General features: G+C 55.5%; 2 protein-coding genes across 2 annotated transcripts in view; both read left to right on the top strand.

Moving 5' to 3' along the window:
- The window catches only part of LOC123520877 (pleckstrin homology-like domain family B member 3), a 15,977-nt gene extending 12,765 nt beyond the window's left edge, over positions 1 to 3,212 (top strand). The window contains exons 9-11 of the mRNA XM_045293036.1: positions 98 to 218; positions 1,160 to 1,245; positions 3,051 to 3,212. Coding sequence (XP_045148971.1) covers positions 98 to 218; positions 1,160 to 1,245; positions 3,051 to 3,185 — 342 coding nt within the window. The 3' untranslated portion in view covers positions 3,186 to 3,212. The remainder of the gene's footprint in view (positions 1 to 97; positions 219 to 1,159; positions 1,246 to 3,050) is intronic.
- Positions 3,213 to 15,404: 12,192 nt separating this feature from the next.
- On the top strand, positions 15,405 to 21,415 carry LYPD3 (LY6/PLAUR domain containing 3). The gene is made up of 5 exons (XM_004710367.3): positions 15,405 to 15,489; positions 16,548 to 16,679; positions 17,959 to 18,129; positions 18,280 to 18,441; positions 20,444 to 21,415. Exons 1-5 carry the CDS (start codon positions 15,405 to 15,407, stop codon positions 20,935 to 20,937), a joined length of 1,044 nt encoding a protein of 347 aa, XP_004710424.1. The 3' UTR covers positions 20,938 to 21,415.
- The last annotated feature ends 793 nt before the right edge of the window (positions 21,416 to 22,208 follow it).

Raw genomic sequence — 22,208 nt, forward strand, 5'->3', positions numbered from 1 at the left:
CCCGCCCACACCCCCACCCCGCCCCCCAGGCCCCCGAGTCTTGGATCTCCAGCAGCACCTGGAACGATGGGGCCACAACCCAGACAGCTGCCCGCAGGTGCGGGTGTCGGGGGGCTGCTGCCGCGGGCCCCTGGTGAAGATGGGGGGTCGCATCAAGACGTGGAGGAAGCGCTGGTTCTGCTTTGACCGCCAGGCCCGGCGCCTGGCCTACTATGCAGGCAAGTCCAGCAGGGCTGCCTGCGCCTCGGGCCACCTGGGCCTGCAAGAGTGTAGCCGGAGGCCTTTGGCCTCAGCCAGCCAGCAACTCTGACCCCCGGCCTCGGGCTCTCCTAGGCCTCTGAGCCTGGGTCCCCAGGCCCTTTCCCCCTCAGTACTCCTGAGTCAAAGGAGTTCTCCCTGCTTCCCCAAGATCCAGGAATTCTGGCCCCTAGCTCCTCCTTCCCATCACCCAGGGGACTGGTCTGTCAGGCCTCTCATCTCCCGGGATCCTTAGCCCCTGCCTCCTTAAGCGACCAGATGCCCAGCCCTATTATGTAACGGTGAGATCCGTTGTGTGCCGTTCGGCTCTCCACGTTCCAGGAGTGTGAGCCTAGAGCGGCGGTTCTCAACCTGTGGGTCGTGACCCCTTTGGGTCGGTTGAACGACCCTTTCACAAGGGTCACCCAGTTCATCGCAGTAGCAAAATGACAGCAATGAAGTAGCAACAAAAAATAATGTTATGGATGGGGGGTCACCACAACATGAGGAACTGTATTAAAGGGTCGAGGCATTAGGAGGTTGAGAACCACTGGCCAAGAGCCTTTCCTCCCACTCCAAGACCCTAAGGAATCAACCCCCTAGTCTTTCCTCTAGAGAGATCCCGGGCTCCGATCCCCTCTCTGAGTCCCTGCCCTTCCTAGGGCTGAAGTACTGACTCCAGCGCCCACACACAGTCAGTCTCCCATGGCGCATCGTCAGCGTTCAGACTCTTCCCAACCACTGCACTTCAAAGTCTTACCGTGCTCCTGACCCAGCCAACCCTAGTACTTGAGGGTTCTCCAGATGCTCACCATGTTCCCGACCCCAACCCCAGCCTCAACATGGGTCCAGTGACTCCACCCCCACCCCCCACCCACCCAGACTCTTAACTGTCTCTATTTCTCCCTTGTCCTCTCCCCAGACAAGGAAGAGACCAAGCTCAAAGGCGTCATCTACTTCCAGGCCATCGAGGAAGTCTACTACGACCACTTACGCTGTGCCTTCAAGGTGAAGCCCTCCTCCCCTCAGCGTGCCCCTGTGTGCTCACCCCCCACAACCCCCTAGAGGTCAGAGCCCGGCCTTCGAGCCCAGGAGACAGCAGGTCGCCTCACCCCCGGGACTGGAGACGCAGGGCCCGCTGTCCCTCGTTCCCAGCCGCTGCCACTTTCCTTGGAGTAAAAGCTGCAGAGCCCGGATTTGGCCCGCTGGGAACGCACAGTGTGGAGGCAGCCCTGGGGTCAGCCTGAGGAGCTGGCCTCCTCGGGGCCTGAGCCTGTTGAATGTCTTCCCCCTGAGAACTCGGGACTCCGAACTTTCACAGACACGCAGTGCTGGCTGGGAAGGATCTGATAAATCATTCCATTTTTAGAAAGCTCCCAGAGCGGAGACCGGAGGAAGCTTTTGGAATGTGACCTCGGGGAAGGGGCTTCCCTTCGCTGAGCCTTAGTTTCCCTCCTCTGTAGAGTGGACACAACCCAGCCCACCCTCAGAGCAATAAGGCTCGCATAGAGAACGGATACCCAACTCATTAGCTGCCACTGGCTCGGGGCGGCCTCACGCACCACAGGGGGAGATAGTGCCTGGTCCTGCCCGGTCTTCCTTCACCATCGCTGGCCTGCCCGAGCCCATGGCTGAGCCCGCTGCGACCCAGCACCGTACTGGACACGGTCCAGTTAGGGCCCTTATGGTTTTCATGGCTAATGTTCAGACGCAGAGGGGAACACACAAACCAGCACAGTACGACGCTCTCGCTGCTGAGTCGGGTGGGGTAGTAAGTCCCCAAATGCAAACTCACTGCCATCGAACCCATTCGGGCTCCTAGCAACCCTCTACTGTATAAGAACCGCCCCCTGTGGGTTTGCAAGACTAACCTTTTACAGGAGTGAAAAACCTCACCTTTCTCCCAAGGTGCAGCAGGTGCTTTTGAACTTCTGACTGTAGGGTTAGCAGGCCAAAGGCATAAGCACTACGCCACCGTGGCTCCTGATCTAGCATCTAGAGCTCTTTCCTTGAGTTAACGACTTGCTTTTGGGGTAGTCAATAGTTATCCCAATAAAGGAACTCTGGACACGAGGTCAGGCACCCTGGTGGCGCCGTGGGAGAAGAGTTGGGCTGCTAGCCATGAGCCCGGTGGTTCAAGCCCACCGGCAGCTCCTCGGGAGGAAGATGAGGCTGCCCCGTCTTGCTTACTACTTAATGCACAGTGAGCAAATCCACATGGGTCTCACCACATCAGAGGTGTGGAGAAACCTGGGCCTCTGCTCACTCCCCACAGATTAGTCAGCAAGCATCTGTGAGCTCGTGCTGCCCTGGGGGACTGGTTCCACCGTGCCTGTCATGGGTTGGTTGTGAGTTTGTTAAAGAAACTGGAAAATTCTGTAGCACTGTGTGGTAGGGTTGAGAGAGACCGAAGCCAGCCAGCCCTAGACGTAGCGTTGTTGCTGCCTAAGGATCCCTGCAGATGAACAAGCAAGCACTATTAAGCCCGAGCTTCCCTCTCGTGTAGGGTGACCCAACACGGCCTGGGGGTGCCATTTAGAACGACAGGAGGGAATGAAGCCCACCTTGCCACAAAGGGGCCCCCGGGGGGTGCTGGGCTAAGCGGAGGCCCCGCATGGAGAAAGACCAGGCATGCTATGTGTGGAGGTTTACCACGCCCGGGAGATGCGCAGCCCACCACCAGGGTTCCTGCTTCGCTCCTACAGGGGCTTCGTGGTTAGCGAGTGGACCGAGCAGGCTGGAACTTGGCACCTCGTGGGCAGCCCGTCCCTGTCCCCTTCCCCTCCCTCATCTCCTGCTGCTCCTCCTTTCAGAGCCCCAGCCCGCGCCTGACCTTCTGCGTCAAAACCTACGAGCGCCTTTTCTACATGGTGGCCCCCAACCCGGAGGCCATGCGCATTTGGATGGACGTCATCGTGACCGCAGCCGACGAGAACCACGCCCCCTGACAGGCCCCGCCCACCGGGAGGGCGTCCCCGCCGAGGCCCCGCCCAGTGCGCTCGCGCAACGCGGCGCTCCGCCCACTGCCGGGGAGCGCGCGCCCGCCCCTTCGGAACCGCCCCGCTCCGATAGCCTGCCCAGTTGCGTTCGGCGGTGTGCCTGGTCTGGACCACTGCTGGCCGACTCGCATCAAGGCACAGGCCTCCCGGGCCCCGCTCCTCGTCCCGAGGGCCCTGCCCCGGGCATAAGGAAGATTGCAGGGGTGGAAAGGAACTATTTATTGGTGCTCCTGTGAGACAGAATTAAACTTGGAGGAAAAACAATAGTTGCTGTGGTTTTTGGCCCAGATTTCGAGAGGGCAGAGGGAGCGGGGGTGCTGGGCCCCTAGGCAGGACAAGCAAGTTATGGGTGCTTCTGAGAAGGGAGCGCCCCACAGCCGGTTGCCCAGCCTAGGAAAGCCCTGGGATGGGGGCCAAGGAGGCATTCATTCCTTTGTGTCCAGGGAATTTTACCCTGATCAGGCTATTTGCAAGAAACCCTGGGCCGGCAGGGTTAACTGCTTGCTGACTGCAAGGTTGGGCGTTCAAATCCACCAGCTGTTCAGTGGGAGAAAAAGGAGGCTGCTTAAGGTGTATAGTCTTGACAACCCAAAGAGAGCAGTTCTACTCTGCCCTATAAAAACTGACAGCAGTGTGTGTGTGTGTGTGTGTAGGGGTGGGGTGGGGCCTGTTCGTAACTTCTAGTCACTACTAGATCCCCCTCTGAGCACTCAGGGGTCATCAGAGGTCCATGGGAGCAGAACTGTCCCCTGACCAGAGCACATCTCACACCATGAAAGTGAATTCAAAACATCCTCTCAAGCCTCCGGGATCTTTGTTCTCCAAGAAGCCCTCTCTGATTACCCTGGCCAAGTCAGATGCTCCCCCACCCCTGTGTGGACCCCTCTGATGGTGTCTCCCTTGACCAGCCTGGGCCATCACTCCAGATGGAAGGGCACTCCATGGGCAGTTGCCCTGGGAAGCAGGCACGGGTCCAGGCCTGGCCACCACCCAGTCTAGTGGGAGCTAGATTCTGAAGGAATGTTCTCTGGTTGAATCAGATGACGAGAGAACGATGCTAAGGACTGGGGACAGCTGTGAACCAGGCAGAGCAAACTTTCGGCTGAGTTCCTGCCTCAGGTCTCATTATAGATGTCCCTTCAAAGTTCTCCCTGGTCCCTAGGCAGGGCCACGTGCTTCTTTGGGAGTCCCACAGTCTCCTGGGCATCCTCACTGCAGCCCTGACTACTCTTCAGTGGTCACTGTATGGGGACAGATTGTCCCCCGCTGTCAAGCCCCTCGACTCAGACACTCAGTCCCTCTCTCATCCCAGGATCCAGGTGTCCCATCACCCCCTGGGTGCCAGACTCCCTTGAGGTTCAGAAAGGGTGCTCCTAAACCCTGGGAGGTAAACACCCCAATCCCCAGGCCCGGGTGGTACAAGGACAAGTTGGGCTGTTAACCACAGGTTGGCACCCTCCAAGCTGCACCTGTAAGGAGCCCTGGTGGTGGAGTGGAGTCCGCGTTGGGCTGCTAACCACAGGTTGGCAGTTTGAAACCAATGCCTGCTCCTCGGGAGAAAAATGAAGCTTTCTACTCTGGTAAAGGTTTACTGTTTTGGGAACCCACAGGAGCAATTCTACCCCATCCTATAGACTGGCAATGAGTCAGAATGGTCTCCATGACAGTGAGTGTGAAGTTCTGGATGCACATAAAGGCATTAGGTGGCTAACCCAAAGGTCCGTGGGTCAAATCCACCAGTCGTTCCTTGGGAGAAAGACGAGGTTGTCTGCTCCCGGAAAGACTGCTCCGGAGCAGTTCCACTCTCTCCGAGAGTCACCGTGAGTTGGAATAAACCAGAAGGCAGGGAGTTTGGTTTGGATTTTCTGGGGTGCCAGATGTCCCCTGGCCTGCGTCTCCAGGTGAGAGACATCTGGCCGCCCTTCTGCGGGGAGGGGGGGGGGGCTCTGCGTGGGCCAGCCTCACCAGGCATGTGACCAGTGTAGTCAACCATACCCCGTGCTCAGAATAGCCTTAGTGTTCCATGGTGGTCCCGATCACTTTACCTTTGAGCTTGTGTTTTGTCTGGCAGGTAGGGTTTGGAGCCCCATCTGCTGCCCCCTCTCCACCTCTCTGGGACAGCCTCCCTCAGTCTGCTCTTAGGCTGCTGCCCTGGGGGGCAAAGCACTCCTCTCCCAGCAGGGGTGGATCCAGGTCAGCCCCCGGAGCCCCGTGGCATTGTGGGGTGGGGCCTGGCGGCTGGCAGGAAGGAGAACCCAGCCACCGATCCGTGGACTGTGAAGGTCAGTATATTTCAGCCCAGGAGTCTAGCGTGGCTGGAGGAAATCCACATAAACTAGTAAATGAACTCCGGGACAGAGGGAGAGAAACAGACCAAGGGAGGGGAGGAAGAGGAGGAGGAAGAGGAGAAGGAGGGAGATGGAGGTGCTGTCCTGTCATAGCCCCCCCCCCAGCCCCGCCACCCCTGCACATGGAACGAGACCATGCCCTCTCCTTTGTCATCTTCACGATTGTTCCGCCAGCGAGCGAGCCCATCCTGGCTCCCACTGTGTCGTCCGTCTGTCCCTCCCTCCGTCTCCCCAGGGCTGCTCTGTTTTCGCTGACCCTCTCACCTGGCAGAACCGGGTGTCCCTTTCCAGGGATGGGTCTTTTCACTTTGCAAAGTACCTAGCCGGCCCTGCCCCTGACCTCACCCCATTCCCTGACATGTCCCAGACAGCGCATCCCAGAGGCGTGGGTTGGGAACATCCCTGAGCCTGCCCTGCCTTCCCCACTGCCGGGGCGGCAATTCTGACTCACGCACTCGGACCCTAGAGGATGGGGCAGGACTGCTCCCTAGAGTTTCCGGGGGGAGCTGAGGGCCTCATCTGCCTCTGATGGAGCAGCTAGTGGCTTGGAAATGCCAACCTTTGGGGCAGCTGCCCAACACTTAACCCACCATCCGTGCTCCCTTGCTCTGCCTCCCAAACAAACAATTCACAGCCATTGAGTCAATTGTGAGTCATAGCGACACAATAGGACAAACTAGACCTGCCCCTGTGGGTTTCTTTGGCCTAACCCTTATGGGAGTAGAAAGCCTCATCTTTCTCCCGTGGAGCGGCACGGGGTTTCTAACTGCTGACCTTCACAGGAAACCCAGCGTGGATCTGGCCTCAGGGTTCTCTGAGGCCCCAGCCTGAGCTCCAGGCCAGGGCTGCTTTCACACTGACCCCCAGTCATCCACTGTGACTCCAGGTCCCCAAGCCAGCAGGGACTGGAGGAACCACAGGGATTGGAAACGGTGTATCCCCCTCACCACACCCCCTCCTGGTCCTGAGCCAGGCTGGGGTCAGCTCCCAGGATCTGGGCAGGCCTGAGCAAGAGGAGAATCCCCACCCTGGATCTCACTCCCTCCCAAGACGCTGGATCTTCCGGTTGGACCAGCTCTGGGTGCCACCTTGAAACTTTCCCACGTGGCTGGGGCCGGCGGGGCCTCTGGCTGGCGGGCAGGCTGGCTCGGGTGCTCACAATAATTGGAGGAAGATGGCAGAGGGCTACAGATCTACTTGACAGAGGAGGCAGCTGAAGTTCAGAGAGGGAGCCTGAGTGATTGACACTCACCCAGGCAGGAGAGGGCAGGTGGAGCGTTCACATCTGAATCTGTCTGATTTTAGACTCCATACCTGTTCTCCACCGAGTCACAGAAGACACCCCTCCTAGGACGTATCAACAGGAGGCCTCCACGGCTCAGAGAGGTGAAGATCCTGCAGGGGACCCCAGCACAGACAGAGGCTGTGGGGACAGGGAGCGGGGGCCAGTGCTGGGTGACGTCCCCAGATGCCACTTTCACTCTCTGAGCCGCTGTCTGATCCCGAGCGAACCCACCTATGTGACCAGCAATGACATGACCCACAGGAGCTACATCACTGTGGGGAATGGGGGTGCTCTGGGTTTGGGGAATGGATCACCTTGCTACCAACACAGCCGCTATGTTCCTGCCACCAGATGGCCAGCCCCTGTCAACCCGTGGTTCTCCGGTGGCCTGCGTGTTGCTGCGATCCTCGAAGCTGACAGTCTTTCACACACCAGAAGGGTCACCCAGGGTGGACAGGTTTCAGCAGAGCTTGACAGACTAAGGACAGACTCAAACCAAACCCCCTGCTATTGTGTCCATTCTGACTCACCGCGACCCTGCCCGGCGTAGAACGATCCCCCTGGGTTTCAGAGACTGTAACCCTTTTACTAGGGGAGTCCCATCTTTCTCTCAAAGAGGCTGCTGGTTTCAAACTGCTAACCTTTCAGATTGCAGCCCAACACGGAACCGCTAGCAAACTCACTGCCGGCGAGTCTACCCTATAGGACAGGGGACAACTGCCCCAGTGGGTTTCTGAGACTGTAACTGTTTACAGTAGTTCAGTGGTTCTCAACCTTCCTCAAGCATCCACCCTTTCATACAGTTCCTCATGTGGGGGTGACCACCCAGCCATCAAATTATTTTCGTTACTACTTCATCACTGTCATTTTGCTACTGTTATGAATCGGGCGACCCCTGTGAAAGGGTATCTCCACCCCCAAGGGGGTCTCGACCCACAGGTTGAGAACCGCTGCAGTAGTACAAGGCCTCATCTTTTACCCCAGGAGGGGCTGGTGGTTTTGAACTGCTGACCTTGCAAGTAGCAGCCCAATGCATAACCGTTAGGCCACTAGGGCTCCCAGGCCTAGAAAGGAACAATAGGTGGTCAGAGGGCTAAGTTATTGAAAACTTTTTAACCGTAGCAGAACGTTGCCTGAGTGGAGGGGCCGTGTAAACTTGCAGACATCTCTCCTTGAGTCTCAGTCTTCTCCTCTGGGAGATGGGCGCACGTCTCCACCCCTCCTCATTAGGGATTCAAGGAGAGGTTGCTTGTAAAAGGCTGAACCCAGTGGCCCCCACACATAGTTGGAGCTAAAGACGTGGGGGGCTATTATTAACCAATAACCCATTATTATTCATAATAATAGTTCATGCTGGTAGAGCACCTAGCCCCGGTGCTATTTTAAGTGTTCCACATCTGTTAGTACATTAATCTTCGTAACAACCTGTGGAGGGAGATGCTAGGAAAAGGCCCGTTTTACAGATGCAGATACCCTGTAACCACTGGACGTCCCTGTCAGGGGAGCCAACCCCTAATACATCATCACAGTTCCAGTAGGTGCAACTGTACAGCGATAATAAGTAAAGATTATAATAAAGTCATAGAGAATAAGGAGAGATAGAAGAGAGATTGAAATAATGGAGTCAGGCGCATTTCATCGTAGCATGCTCACCTCAGCCCTGTTTGGTGGTCCATGTGGAGATGTGGAAGGTGGGAATTGCCAGAGCAAGGGATAGTGGGGAGAGGACTGGGACGAGAGAGAGCGGGAACCAGGGGAGAGAGGAAGGGAATGGGAGAGAGAGCTCTCTTTGTTGCTAACCAAGGCTTATATATCTTTGGGGGTCGTACAAGGCCCCTAATTACAGGTGAAGACATACGTCACAGGAAAGGGTTGTGCTCTAGGTAATACAGTAATGGGTAGAGGATGATCTAGGGAGACTCACGCTATAGGAAGAGGAGGGGTTAAGGGTATACATGTGACAAGATGGGCGGATCCTAGATTCATGATGGCAGCCTAACCTTGATTGCCTGAGAGCTGGAGACTTGATTCAGCTTAAGCTTACAGGGGTAGCCATCCACTGTCCCTAACAGCAGGGAGTGAGCCCTGCCTATTGTGGGAGAAACAGTGGTGTCAGCTTGCTCTGGATGGCTGGAGTCTGCAGGGAGATAACTTGACAATCATTTACCATCAGTTGCAAGCAGTGTCCTAGGTCTGACATCTATTGGGGGGAGACGACATGGGAGAAATCTTTCCGTTTCCCACACTTCCTCATGCACAATGCAGGAGTTCAGCTTCTGCCTCCATCGCTCCCAAGATGTGTGACTCGGAGCAAGTCCTTCCACCTCTCTCAGCCTTGATCTCCCCACCCCCGGTGACCTGGCTATCTTGACAGGGTCCCAGAGGGGTTGCTGGATACCAGGGTTGTAGAAACCCACTGCCCTTTGAGTTGATTCTGACTCATACGACCCTATTGGCAGCGACCCCTTGCACAGCAGAACAAATCGAACACGGGTGGGGAGATGTTCGCCCTGAGGGCCCACAGCATCATCAAGACCAGCTCACCTCGCACACCTCTCCCCAGAGAAGCAGCTCCAGCCATCCCATCAAAGGGAGTCCCTTAGGTGTGTGACCAGTCGGGCCCATGAAGGATGTTCTACATCTCCAGATGGCCCTTGGCAGACAAAGGGTCCTCCTCCCTGCTGTATAGAGTTTCTGAAATTTCAAATCTTTACGGGAGCCGACAGCCCCGAGGAGTGGCTGATTGATTAACATAAAATGTTTATTGGCATATACTTCACATATCATATGATTTAGTAGTTCAAGCACATTGAGGAGATCTGTGAAATCATCAGAATCGATGTCAGAACATTTTTCTTCTCGTACTCTTTGTTACCTCCCCATTTCTCACCATACCTCCCCTGCCAGGTCGTTGGCCAATAATCAATCCAGTTCCTATTGCTATAGCTCCACCTATCCTGGATTTTATATAGAGGAAATCATACTCAACACAAATAGGAAGCAAGGGAACAAACAAACAAAAATCAACAATCATGACTAGACCAATCAACACATCAACAAATCATGACTAGAAAAACCTCAATCAAAAAGAAAGCAGATCTTGAAAACTGAAGAGTTTAAAATGAGTCAAACGAGAGATCAAATAATAAGGTGCCGCATTTTAACCTAACGATATCGGTCTGCCGTCATCAGCTTTACAATGCTCTCTGTCTGACAGCCATGCTAGTCATACCAGCATTAAGGCCAGAGAGGATTCACCGGAGGCTTAATCCATGTGTCTCTTGCAAATGGATTTGGGGCTTCTGCTGTCATCCATAGCAAACTTCTGCAAACCAGGTGGTCACAAGAGAAGCTCCGACACCATTCCTTCCTTTGGATTTGGATTTTATCATTTGGGATCCTTGGATCATGTAGACTGGTGTGCTTCTTCCATGTGGACTTAGTTGACACCTCACTGGGATGGCTGCTTGCTTTACGACAAGCCTTCAGACCCCAGACACACCCTTCTTTCTGATGCACCTGATGGTTTTGAACCATTAGCCTTTGGGCAATGGCCCAATGCCCAACCCACAGGGCCACCAGGGCCCACAGGACGCACTGGATAAATCTGCTATTGTTTCTGTTAATAGAGAAGGTCTCCGAACACCAAAGAAAGGAATTTGCCTCTTGCTCAAGGTCAAGGGCAGACTTGAAACTTGACCTTGGGAACTTGAGTCTGTGTGGCAAAATTCCAAGTCACATTCAAGGCCAGGCCCTGGCTCCGAAAAGTGGCGTGGGAGGTTATCAGGGCCAGCCCTGGGTTCAAATCCCAGTTCTGCCCCTTCTTTGCCACTCTTGCCCTCAAGTCTCCTCACCTGCGAAATGGGGCTCATTCTGTCTTTCGTCGGGCAGCTGTGAGTCAGAAGTGATAAGTAGAAAGTGCTTGGCATCCAGTAGGTGCTGAATAGACCGTGTTGTTCCAGGGTCTTGCCAGATCAATCCTGACTCACAACGAAGCTGCATCACAGAGCAACCCTCCCCCCTAGGGTTTCCGAGGCTGTGATGTGTACCAGCTGCTACTTTGAGGACTAAGGTGTGCCTGACCCAGGCCAAGGCATGTTCCATGCCCCTGGATGCATGTTGGACACGGAGTGGGAAAGACTGAAGAGGAACGGACGCATTTGAACCGTGGTGCCAGTGAAGCGCCAGGGGCTGCCAACAGAATACACGTGTCTCCGTGGAAGAAGTGTGGCCAGAACGCTCCTTAGAGGCAGGGATGATGAGACTCCACGGACACAGTCCCTGGAGGAGGACATCATGCTTGGTAAGGTGGAGGGGCGGGCAAAGGGGAAGACCCTTGACAAGACAGCTTGGCACAATGGCTCCAACGTAAGAACGGCTGTGAGGATGGCTCCGGCCACGCAGTGTTTCCTTCTGTGGTCGAGCAGGTCGCTCTGCGTGGACTGCGGCAACCATTTATCCTAGCGCTGAAAGCCAGGCCTGTCCTGCCACAGGGCAGCAGGTGGGTTTCACACTACCAACCGGAGTGCTTCACTACCGCGCCCCCTCACGTGACATTCGCCTTAGAGGGCTGGGAGGAGGATCCAAGGAGCTAACGCATGCTCGGTGTGCACAAGGGGACCGGGCTGGGAGTGAGCACCAAGACTCGGTGCTGTCGTTTGTTATCACCGTGAGCTTGTTATCACTGTCAGCACCGTGATGCTGTGTCAGGAAGTTCATCTTGGAATCCTCCCAGCATCCATCACGCTCGATCCATCACCAATCTCTGCCACGTCTTCTTCCTGGTACCACTCGCTCCCTGTCATCGAGTTGATTCCGTCTCATAGTGACCCTTGAAGGCAGGCCAAAATCGCCCCTGTGGGTTTCCGAGGCTGTAACTCTTTCTGGGAGCAGAAAGCCTCGCCTTTCTCCCTCGGAGCAGCTGATGGTTTTGAAGTCAGACCTCGCAGGGAGCAGCTGCCCAATGCGTAACCCACGGACGCCAGAAAAGCCCCTGGGAAAATTGAATGAAAAAAGAATGGCCTTCCCATCCCCCTCACACAGAACTTTTTGAAGCCCCTGGGAACGGTTCGCATCTTTCCAAGTTTCATCGTTTCTTTTGTTGCCATCCTGGGTCAAATCACCATGCCCTCCTGACCGCTTGGCACATACCAGGCGCTGAACAAGTGGGTTTCTATGTTCCTGGCCGAACAGGTAAAGGCTCTCCGGCCTCCAGGGAACCGTGGGGCATCAGGGGACTGGAGCTGGGTTTGTGGAGTTGGAGGAAGTACCTAAGAAGCGGGGCTCTGCCCTGGATGGGAGACTTTCAGAAAGTTTAGGGTCTTCTTGGATTGGTATCGTAAATAAAGCGTATGCAGGAGGCCAGAGGAACCGAGCAAGGCCCAAGCCGTCACTTATGCTAATGTCAGGATACAGGATTCAGCCAGCCTATGGTGATGCTTAGTCACGTCTAAGTTTTGCACAATGCCCTTCCTTGTTTGTTTCTGTGTTCGGACATGATCGTGGTGTGGTCCTGGGGCTGTCGAGAGCCATCCTGGCTGAGATGGTCTACACCCAACAGGGGCATCCCAGTGCCAGCTCCTAGCTGGCTTTCCCTCTCTCAGCCAGCCCACGTGTGCCCCCCTTTCTCTCCTCAAGAAAGAACGCAAAATGTGCCAAGCGCCCAGGGGCCACAGTTCAGTGATACCTGGCACTTTGGTTGCTGTTGGCTGCTGTGGGGCTCGATTCAGACCCTCGGAGACCCCACATGGGCAGCCTAGAACTGCTCCCCAGGGCCTTTCAAGCCGTGACCCTACCGAAGCAGAAACACCCGCCTTCCCCATCCCCACCCCCGCCTCCCGGGGCACGCCTGGGCGGTTCCAGCTGCCACCCTTTCTGCAAGGGATGAGTGCTTAACTGTTGGCACCACCCAGGGGCCCTGCTATGGCGTTGTGCACTGGGCAGGTTCACTACCACCCAGATGAAGACAGTGGGGTGCCCTTCGGGACAGGCCTGGCTGGGACCATGCCTGTCTGAAAGGGGCCATTTGTCTGTCTGAACGGGCCATTTGTCCTGATTTCCATCAGATTAGGTTTGGAAAAAAAATTATTTATTTTAATGTCTTAGGAATTAAAAAATTAAGAACTGTTGTAAATATCCATTCACCACCCACCTGTCTGTCTGTCTACCTACTGTCTACCGTCCTGTGTCATAATGGGTTGCTCACTGGGCTGCTATCCACAAAGTCAGCAGTTTGAATCTCCTTGGGAGAGAGAGTGCTGTTTGCTCCCACAAATATTTACAGCCTCCGAAACCTAGGGAGCAGTTCCACTCTGTCCCACAGGGTCGCTATGAGTTGGAATCAATTAAAAAAAAAAAGGGCTTGGGATATAGATGTGTGCTTGTACATACACACACACACACACACACACACGCATGCACACTGTATCTGTCAATATACACGTGGAGCGAGAGAGTTGGGCTTTGGCTACCAGCCCTCCAGGAGAAAGAGGAGGCTTTCTCCTCTTGTCAAGATTTCTTTACAGTTCTGGAGACCCACAGGGGCAGTTCGACTCTGTCCTATGGGACAGCTGTGACTCACAATCAACTCGGTGGCAGTGAGCTGAGATACAGACACTTGCAGCTCAGCACTGCTGCATGTACAGGTCAGGGACACCAAGTCCATGACCGTGTGATCAGCTTAGACGGCTCTAGAACTGCACGGATGAGGAGTGGAGTGGACACGGGAGGTTGGCCTCGGTTTTTTTTTTTTTGAGATTCATCCCCGTGGTCGCGTATTCGAGTAGACGGATCTTTTTCAGGGCCAAAGATCCATCCCCTCAGACTGATAACAAACCAGCTTTAATTTATTTATTCTTTCATTCGCTGCTTGAGGGATATTTGAATGATTTCCCAGAGTAGTTATAGGGAGGCAAGTCTCATCACGCCCGCCAGCTGACATAGACCTTCTCCAAAGTTCTCTAGGTCTTTTGGAATACATTTGAATTCCTTCTCAGGGCCTAACGGCCCTGAATGATCCAATCACTACCTGCTTTCTGCCTCAGTTCCTGGGCTTCTACCTTTTAGCCACTCGGGTCTCCTTTCTGTATATGAATGGTCAGGACTTTGCTCACGCTGCTCCCTCTACCTGGTATGGTTCTTTGTCGTTGTCCCCACACCCCCAGATGTTAAACCAAACAAACACACCAAGCCAAAGCTTTTTAGTGTGACTTAGGTGAAGGTTGACAGAGCATCTCCTGGGGGAGCTGACTGATCAATCCTGGTCCATATCTTTCTTTATAATTGCAGCTACGACAGACAGTGAAAGATTCCATCCAGGAGGCATGGAATCTAGGGGAGGGGCCTTCTCTGTGAAGGGCTTCCCTGTGTGACCTTCTGTGGTGACCTCAAAGACATAGGGGCATGTAGCCAAGCAGGTGTTATGGGGTAGGGGACCTCCACACCCCCAAGACCAGAAGAACTAGATGGTGCCCAGCAACCACTACCGGCAGGCCCTGAACAGGATCTCATTCGAAGGTCCTGGTTAGAGTGGGAGAAAAAACGTGGATCCACGGATCATAGTTTTCCATTCAACAGTTCACGTACATTCTGCTTCAACGTATGCACTGCCATCCTCTCCACAGACCATCGCGCATCCCACTAGCTCCCTGAGTCTCCCATCTTCATCCCCTCCTGCCTTCTGGATCCTCCCACCTTTGCCGTTGGGCCAATGCTGCTGGTTGATCTTAAATGGTCGGTTATTCTGGCACAGGGGTGAATTCAGTTCCAGACCTGAAGGGTAACGAGCAGTCAGCCTGGTCTCCTTTGGGAATGAGTTCCAGTCCACGTTTCTCCTCCCAGGTCTATCCAGGACCTTCTACTGGGTGGTGGAGCTGGGCACCCTCTACTTCTTCTGGGGACAGGTTGTGAAGTGCCCCCTCGTCATCCTTTGCTCGGCTACCTGCCCCTATGTCTTTGAGATCACCATGGAAGGTCACACGGGGAAGCCCTTCACAGATCAGGCCCCTGTCCTAGATTCCATGCCTCCTGGTCACTGCTTCCTTCCACTGTCTGTCCTACCTTCAGTTACAAAGAATTTGTAGCATTATTTGATCGGCATTGGTCTCCCCCATGAGACGGTGAGCCACGGGAGGGCAGGGGCTGTTTCAGCCTTGCCCCCCAGTAGCACCCAGCCCAGAGCCCCCCATTCACTGTATGGATGCTTTGGGGTATGGTTGAGTGTTGATGACTCAGACTCTACCTCTCTCAGTCCACCCTCTCCCACTCAGACGGGCTCCCTGGGACTATCAGGGAGACTTGGCTGCAACCCAGTTCTTCCTGGGTAACCGCACAGGGCAGGGGCTGCTCTCCCCGTGTGGGTGACGTGGGTGACGCACCTACAAGTGAGGGCCCCGCCTCACTGTGGACGCTGACTTGGTCTGGTTGGGCAAGACCAAGGTTGCCTAGGGGGATGTTACTCATCCCGGGCTCAGGTAAGAGGGCCCCGGTTGGGAGGCGGCACACCTAGGGGGGACGCCTAGCGAGCAGGAGGGAGCCATGGACCCCGCCAGGAGACCAAGCACCCCAGCGATGATCTGGAAGGCAGGCTGGCTGCTGCTGCTGCCCTTACTGCTCCAGGAAGGTGGGTCTGCTTCCCCGAGTGGGTGGAGGGGCCCCCAGAGAGGGGAGGTGGCAGTTAGAGCAGTTCTTTCAAAGGGTTGTGGAAAAAGTTCTTTTGTTCTAGCCTTCCCTGCCCGGGGCAGACGGGGTTGTGGGAAGAAATCCTTGCACCCTCTTGTAGGATTAGAGGATGGTTGGGAAATTCTCCCATCTTGAGCAGAGGGGGCTGTGCGAAGGATCCCTTACCCTGGTCAAAGGGGCGGTGGGAAGGACCCCCCCATCATGGGCAGAGGGGGCTGTGGGAAAGACCCCCCCACCATGGGCAGAGAGGGTGGGAAAGTTCTCCCATATTGAGCAGAGGGGGCTATGGAAGGGCTCCCCACCATGGACAGAGGGGGCTGTGGGAAGGACCCCCACCATGGACAGAGGGGCCTGTGGGAAGGACCCCCACCATGGGCAGAGGGGGCTGTGAGTAGGGCCCCCACTATGAGCAGAGGGGGCTGTGAGAAGGGGTCCCCATGATGAGCAGAGGGGTGTGTGAGTAGGGCCCCCCTGTGAACAGAGGGGGTTGTAGAAAGGGCCCCCCAATGTGATCAGAGGGGCTTGTGGGAAGGATCCCTCACCCTGATCAGAGGGGCTTGTGGGAAAGTGCCCTCATTATGGGCAGAGGGGGAATGGGAACAATCCCCTTGAGCAGAGGGGGCTGTGGGAAAGGTCCCCAATCATATACATAGAATATTGTGGGAAAGGATTCTCCATTCTGAGCCGAATGGGAAGATCGCTCCGGTTTTGAGCAGAAAGCTCTGGGAAGAGACCTACCCCCGCCCCATATCCTTGAGGGGGCTTCATGGCAGGATCCCCCACAGCGAGGGGCCATGGGAAGGTACACCCACTCTTGGCGTGAAGGAAGGGGTGCAGTGCATCACGCGCCCCCAGGTTTGGGTAAACCTGTCCCGCCCATCCCTTATCCCGAAAAAGTTTGTGTCTCCAAGTCTCTCCTCCTGGGGTCCGAGGGCGTGGGAAGCGCCAGTTCCCCTCTGGGGGCCGACCTCTCAGGCTCTCCCGGGTCACCCCCTGCAGGGGCGCGGGCCCTGGAGTGCTACAGCTGCGTGCAGAAAGCGGACGACGGGTGCTCCCCGCACAAGATGAAGACAGTGAAGTGCGCGCCAGGCGTGGACGTCTGCACCGAGGCCGTGGGAGCGGTGGAGACCAGTGAGTGGGGGGACCCGGGACCACGCGGACAGCTCAGCGCCCTCCAGTCCGGCTCCGCCTCTTCCCTCGTAGCCCCGCCTCCGCCTCTGGCCACACCCTCTCCGTTGCGCCCCTGTCGAGGGCGGGGTGGGCGGGGTGGGCCTGGGCTGGTCCCGCCGCTGAGCCTTTAACTCCCCGCCTGCCCTTCGCCAACCCGCCTTTGGCAGCTGGGAGGCTCAGACTGGCCAACTGGGTCGGGCAGCCCTGGTCTTGCAGCCGCGTTCACCCTCCTGGGGCCTCGCCCTTCTTTGTGGGTACACCCTATTCGTTTCGGTGCCCCACGGACACGCCCCCAGCTCCCTTCTTTCCTGGCTGTAAGGTTCCCCTTCCCACCTCAGGAGATGGAGGGTCTCCCCCCGCCCCGCCCCGCGCCCCCCAAGAGGTCACCTACATTTCCATAGTCTCAGGCTCCGCCCCCGTGAGGAAGCCCCGCTCCTTTAGGGTGGACTAAGGAGTCCTGGGAGCAGAGAGGTTATGCGCTGGTTGGGCTGCTGCTACTGCGAGGTCAGCCGTTTGAATCCACCTGCTGCCCCGTGGGAGAAAGACGTGGCTTTCTACTCCCGTAAAGACCGCTCGCCTTGGAAACCCACCGGGGCAGTTCTACCCTGTCCCATATGGGGTTAAGGTCTCGGAAACCCGCACGGGGTTCTAGTCTGTTCTATAGGGTCGCCTGGAGTCAGCATTGGCTCGATGGATGTGAGACCGAAACCCCTATTCCCTAGAAGGCTCACGGCTCTGATTATGTACCTGTGCAGTTGTTCCTGCAGGCGAAGCTTTAGCTGCTTCGCCCCTCTTTGACCATACCCATGTGGCCTTTCCCCTCCTCTGCCCTGCCATCCCAGCCACTCTGTTCTCTAGGACCCGGCTCTTTGAGGTTCTGCCCCTCCACGTTCCCGCCTCTTGCGTCCTTCTCGCCTCCATCATACCCCTGCGAGCTGCGCTGACCTAATCCTCTGACCTGGCCGGTTTCTAGTCTCCTGATCTGTCAAATACATTTCACCCCTGGCGACCCAGTGTGCTCAGAGTCGTGCTGGTTCCAATGGATTTTCAAAGCTGCCACTTTTTGGAAGCAGAGCACCAGGTCTGTCTTCCGAGGCGCTTCTGGGTGGGTTTGAACCACCAACCTTCCTGCCAGGAGTCTTAAACGTTCTGCTAGGGCCTAGGCGCCCAGATAGCAACGTATTCGAGGCCCCGCCCCCTTGAGACCCCACTATTCTCTGACCCCGCCCCCTCTCCACAGTCCACGGGCAATTCTCCGTGGCAGTGCGGGGATGTGGCTCGGGGCTCCCTGGGAAGAATGACCGCGGACTGGACCTTCACGGCCTGCTGGCCTTCATCCAACTGCATCAGTGCACCCAGGACCGCTGCAATACCAAGGTCAACCTCACCACACGAGCGCTCAATCCTGCAGGTGAGTGGGTTACAGGGACAGGGGCGCAGCTACAGAGAGGCGGGGCTGTGCTAGGGGGCGGGGCCACGCCCGGGGCGGGGTTATGGGCCCGTGGGCGGGGCTTCTGGGCGCCGCTGGGGTGTGGAGCTGGAGTCCTTTCCTCCTTTGCAGGCAATGAGAGCGCGTACAAGCCCAACGGCGTGGAGTGCTACAGTTGCGTGGGGCTCAGCCGCGAGGCGTGCCAGGGTAAGGCGCCACCCGTCGTAAACTGCTACAATGCCAGCGACCAGGTCTACAAGGGCTGTTTCGATGGCAACGTCACCTTGACGGCAGGTGAGTGAGCCCGGGGAGCACTGGGCTGCCGAAGGAGTTGCGGTCATCTAGTGGAGGCACGGTGGGCTCCCTGGTTCTGTTGGCCTACGCATTTTCTTACGCTGTCCTCAGTCCATCGTGATGATGGGGGATGTTTACGTTTTCAATTTATTTAAAAAATCATTTTATTGGGGGCTCGTACAACTCTTATCACAATCCATACATCAATTGCATCAGGCATGTTTGTACATATGTTGCCCTCATTCTTTTCTAGACATTTACTTTCTATGAGCCCTTGGTATCAGCTCTTTTATTTTCTCAAATGTTTTATGGTGCACTGGCTTACAGAGCATATCTTCACATTCAACGGTTCATCTCAGTCATGATCCCCTCGATGTATTGTCACCCATCCCACTTTCTCCCCGTGTGCCTGGCCTCCACTCCTCCTTTCCTAACCCTTTTGAACGCTGTCCTTGGGTAAGTTCTGTCCACTTCATCCCAGAGACGTGATCCTGCTAAGGCATGCGGACTTCAATCGTGTTATCTTTCCCCCAGCCTGTGGCTGAGCCACAGGGTTGAATTCAGGTCCAGACTCCAAGGGGGACCAAGGGAGAGAGTCTTGGGGCTTTCGCCAGCCTCTATCAGGCCAGAAAGCCTAGGATCCTTCAGGATTTTGACTTTTTCCATATCTGTTTCCCACCTTCTAATTCGATCCCTCTCAGAGCACCTTGCGCTGGTAGCCGGGCACCATCTAGTTCTTCTGGTCTCAGGGTCCTGAAGAGGGATGTCTGCCTAGTCTATTAGTCTATGGTTGCCATGTGCCTTACAATTTTTCATTACCCTCCTTTCCTCCAGACAGGAAGAGGCCTCTAGTTGCACCTACGATGGCCACGCACCAGCTTTTAGGATCCTCCGATGCTGCTTGCCAAAGTAGACGTAGACTTTGTGTGCTACGTTATGTCGATGGACTTTGTGGCCGGGGGTGGGGGGATGTTGTTGCTCCTGAGTTAGTGGAGGAAATATGCCTTCGTAGAGGGCGGAGAGGTGCAGAATGGGCTGACAGGCTATGACAGGCCAAGTTCCTGTTCAGGTGCTCTGGGAGGTAGAGTTTGTGCCCATGAACCTAAGGGGTTTGGACCCATAAACACAAGTTAATCCTTTTCTTTTTATTCTCAAATAGTTTTATTGACATATAATTCACATACACACTTCCATAGCTGAGTCACAGTGAAGAGTTGAGTCAGCAACTCTACAATCGGTTCTAGAACATTTTCTTCTTTCTTGTGCTCAGTATCAGCTCCCTATTTCCCTCCAGCCTCCCCCCCTGAACCCCTAGTAAGCCATTAATCCAGCTGAGTGTCTCAATCGATGTACCTATCCCCGGATTTCATACAAGCTAATACTTCTGTTCAAGAGTAATAGCTGAGCTTCCTGGTCATTGCCTCAGGGAATCATGGGAGATGATGTTCTTCCAGCTTGCTCCTTTGCCCGGGGCACTGTAGGAGGTGTTGCAGTGGGAGCCCTTGGCAGCAGCTGACTCTTAGGCTACATTTTGGCAGGGGGAGAGAGGGCAACCAAGAGCAGGGTGGTGGTGGTGGGGGAATGGTGGAGAGGAAAGAGCAGGATGCCCCGCTCCACCCCCCTCCCCCATCAAATCACTTTATTGAATAGTCGCTGGGGGGTATGGGGGTCCGACAACCGCAGTCAGACTGAATCTCACAGCAGCCAAAATCACGAACAGGATCTTTGGTTGTGTGAATGATGTTCTATTCTGGTCGAAGCCTTGGTTCCAAAGCAATGTGGGACATGCCTACACAGCTTCCCTTTCAAAGGACTCTGGGAAATGTGGATCTCCTGGTGCAAAGAGAATGGGGCCTGAGTTGAAACTTTTTGGATGAAAGGTTGTAGGGCCCTTCTGAGCTCCGTTTGGGGGATCCTTAGCTGGTAGTCACCCCAAATTGCATTCAGGCTGTGCTTCCTCCTTACCTGTAACCCCTGACTCATCTCTGTCTCCCTCCTGCAGCCAACGTGACCGTATCCTTACCCGTACGGGGTTGTGTCAAGGACGAGTTCTGCACCCGCGATGGGGTGACAGGCCCGGGGTTCGTGCTCAGTGGTTCCTGCTGCGAGGGCTCCCGCTGCAACTCCGACCTGCGCAATAGGACCTACTTCGCCTCCCGGATCCCTCCTCTGGTCCTGCTGCCCCCTCCCCAAACCACCACCCCAGCCCAGACCACCCCTGTCACCACGGCCACCCCAGCCCCAACCACTGCCTCCACCACTGCCAAACCCAGCCCAGCGACCCCCAGCCCGACTCCCCGGAAGGAGACAGAACCTGAGACCTTCCAGGAAGAGGGGTTCCACTTGGCTGCCGGTGCTGCTGGCCACCAGGACCGCAGTAATATGGGGCAGTACCCCACAAAAGGTGGGGTCCAGGATTCCACTAGTGGCTCTAAGGCTCCCGTGGCTGGACTGGTGTCTCTTCTGTTAGCTGTGGCTGCTGGCGCCCTGCTTTGAGTTTCTCTATCAGGGACCTCCGCACCTTGCCCTACTTCCTGGGCCCTGGGCACCCCGCTCCCCGTTCCCCACCCCTGTGCCTGCGGCAGTGGACTGGGCTGGCCCAGCCCCTGTGTTTATTCTTTTAATTTCCCCGATCCGCTCAGTTTCTGCTGCGCCGGTTTGCAGCGTTGGGAAATAAAGTTACGATTGTGTTTTAAGCTTGCCAGGGTCTTCCCGACTTTTGAGGGCATATGCACTGTGCCCCCCTCTCCTTGGTCTCTCTCGCTCACCCCTTCGTGGTGCCCCGAGACAGAGTGAGAGAAGGCAGGGCTGTCGCAGGGAAGGAGGGAGGGCCAAGAATGTCCTTCCTATTTGCTTTCTCTCACAGCCTAGAGGGGAAGCTCCTCCTCTGCTCACTGCTGGCCCCTGCACCCCCTCTTTGTGGGAGTGGCTTCCCACCCAGCCTGTCTCCTTGGCTAGACTGTGAGCTCCTCATGAGCAGGGACTGCCTCGTGGGTCGGGTTTGCCAGCCCTTGGCACTGAAAGGACTCAATAAAAGTTAAGTTACATTAAAGGAGTCATCGTCACCTCAATTCTCAGCCTGATAGTGTGACGCTGAGCTGGGGCAGGAATGCCACAGCTCAGGGGACAGTTGGAGTTTGGATTCTTACCATTTTCTGGCCACAAGTTAGCTCTGTGGCCTAGTGGGTAAGCGCTGGGCTGTGTGTGACGCTGGGTTGTTTAGAGAAACAAAACCAGTGATATATATATATATATATATATATATATATATACATACATACACATATATGTATATGTGTATGTATATATATACATATATACGTATATGTGTGTATGTGTGTGTGTATATATATATATATATATATATATATAAAAGAACTTTATATCAAGAAGTTGAGAGGTTGGACAAGGAGGCGCAGAAGGAGATGAGGCTTAGTCAGGAATAAGAGGTTAAAAAAATTTTTATTGGGGTACGGAAAGAACTCCTGGGAGGGAAGGGAGAGCAGAGAAAGAGATGGGGGGCACGAGTCCCTGGGTGGTTCTGAGACCCAACGGGTTAGGTCAGGGGACTCACAGCTTGTCGGAGAGGCGGTGGGAGTTATGTAGGGTCCGAGCTAAGGACGTATATGTTAACAGAAGGGAGAATCTTTATTACTTTATTGCTTGCAGCTGCGGGACCTTAAGTCAGGCTGCGATCCGTGGGTGGGAGGTCATCTCGTTGTTGCAGACCTGCTCTTTGAAGCACTGGTGGAAGGGGCCATGCAGAT

Source organism: Echinops telfairi, unplaced genomic scaffold, assembly GCF_000313985.2.
Source record: "Echinops telfairi isolate 266 unplaced genomic scaffold, ASM31398v2 ScPeMD7_655;HRSCAF=1070, whole genome shotgun sequence".
Taxonomy (NCBI): Eukaryota; Metazoa; Chordata; class Mammalia; order Afrosoricida; family Tenrecidae; genus Echinops; species Echinops telfairi.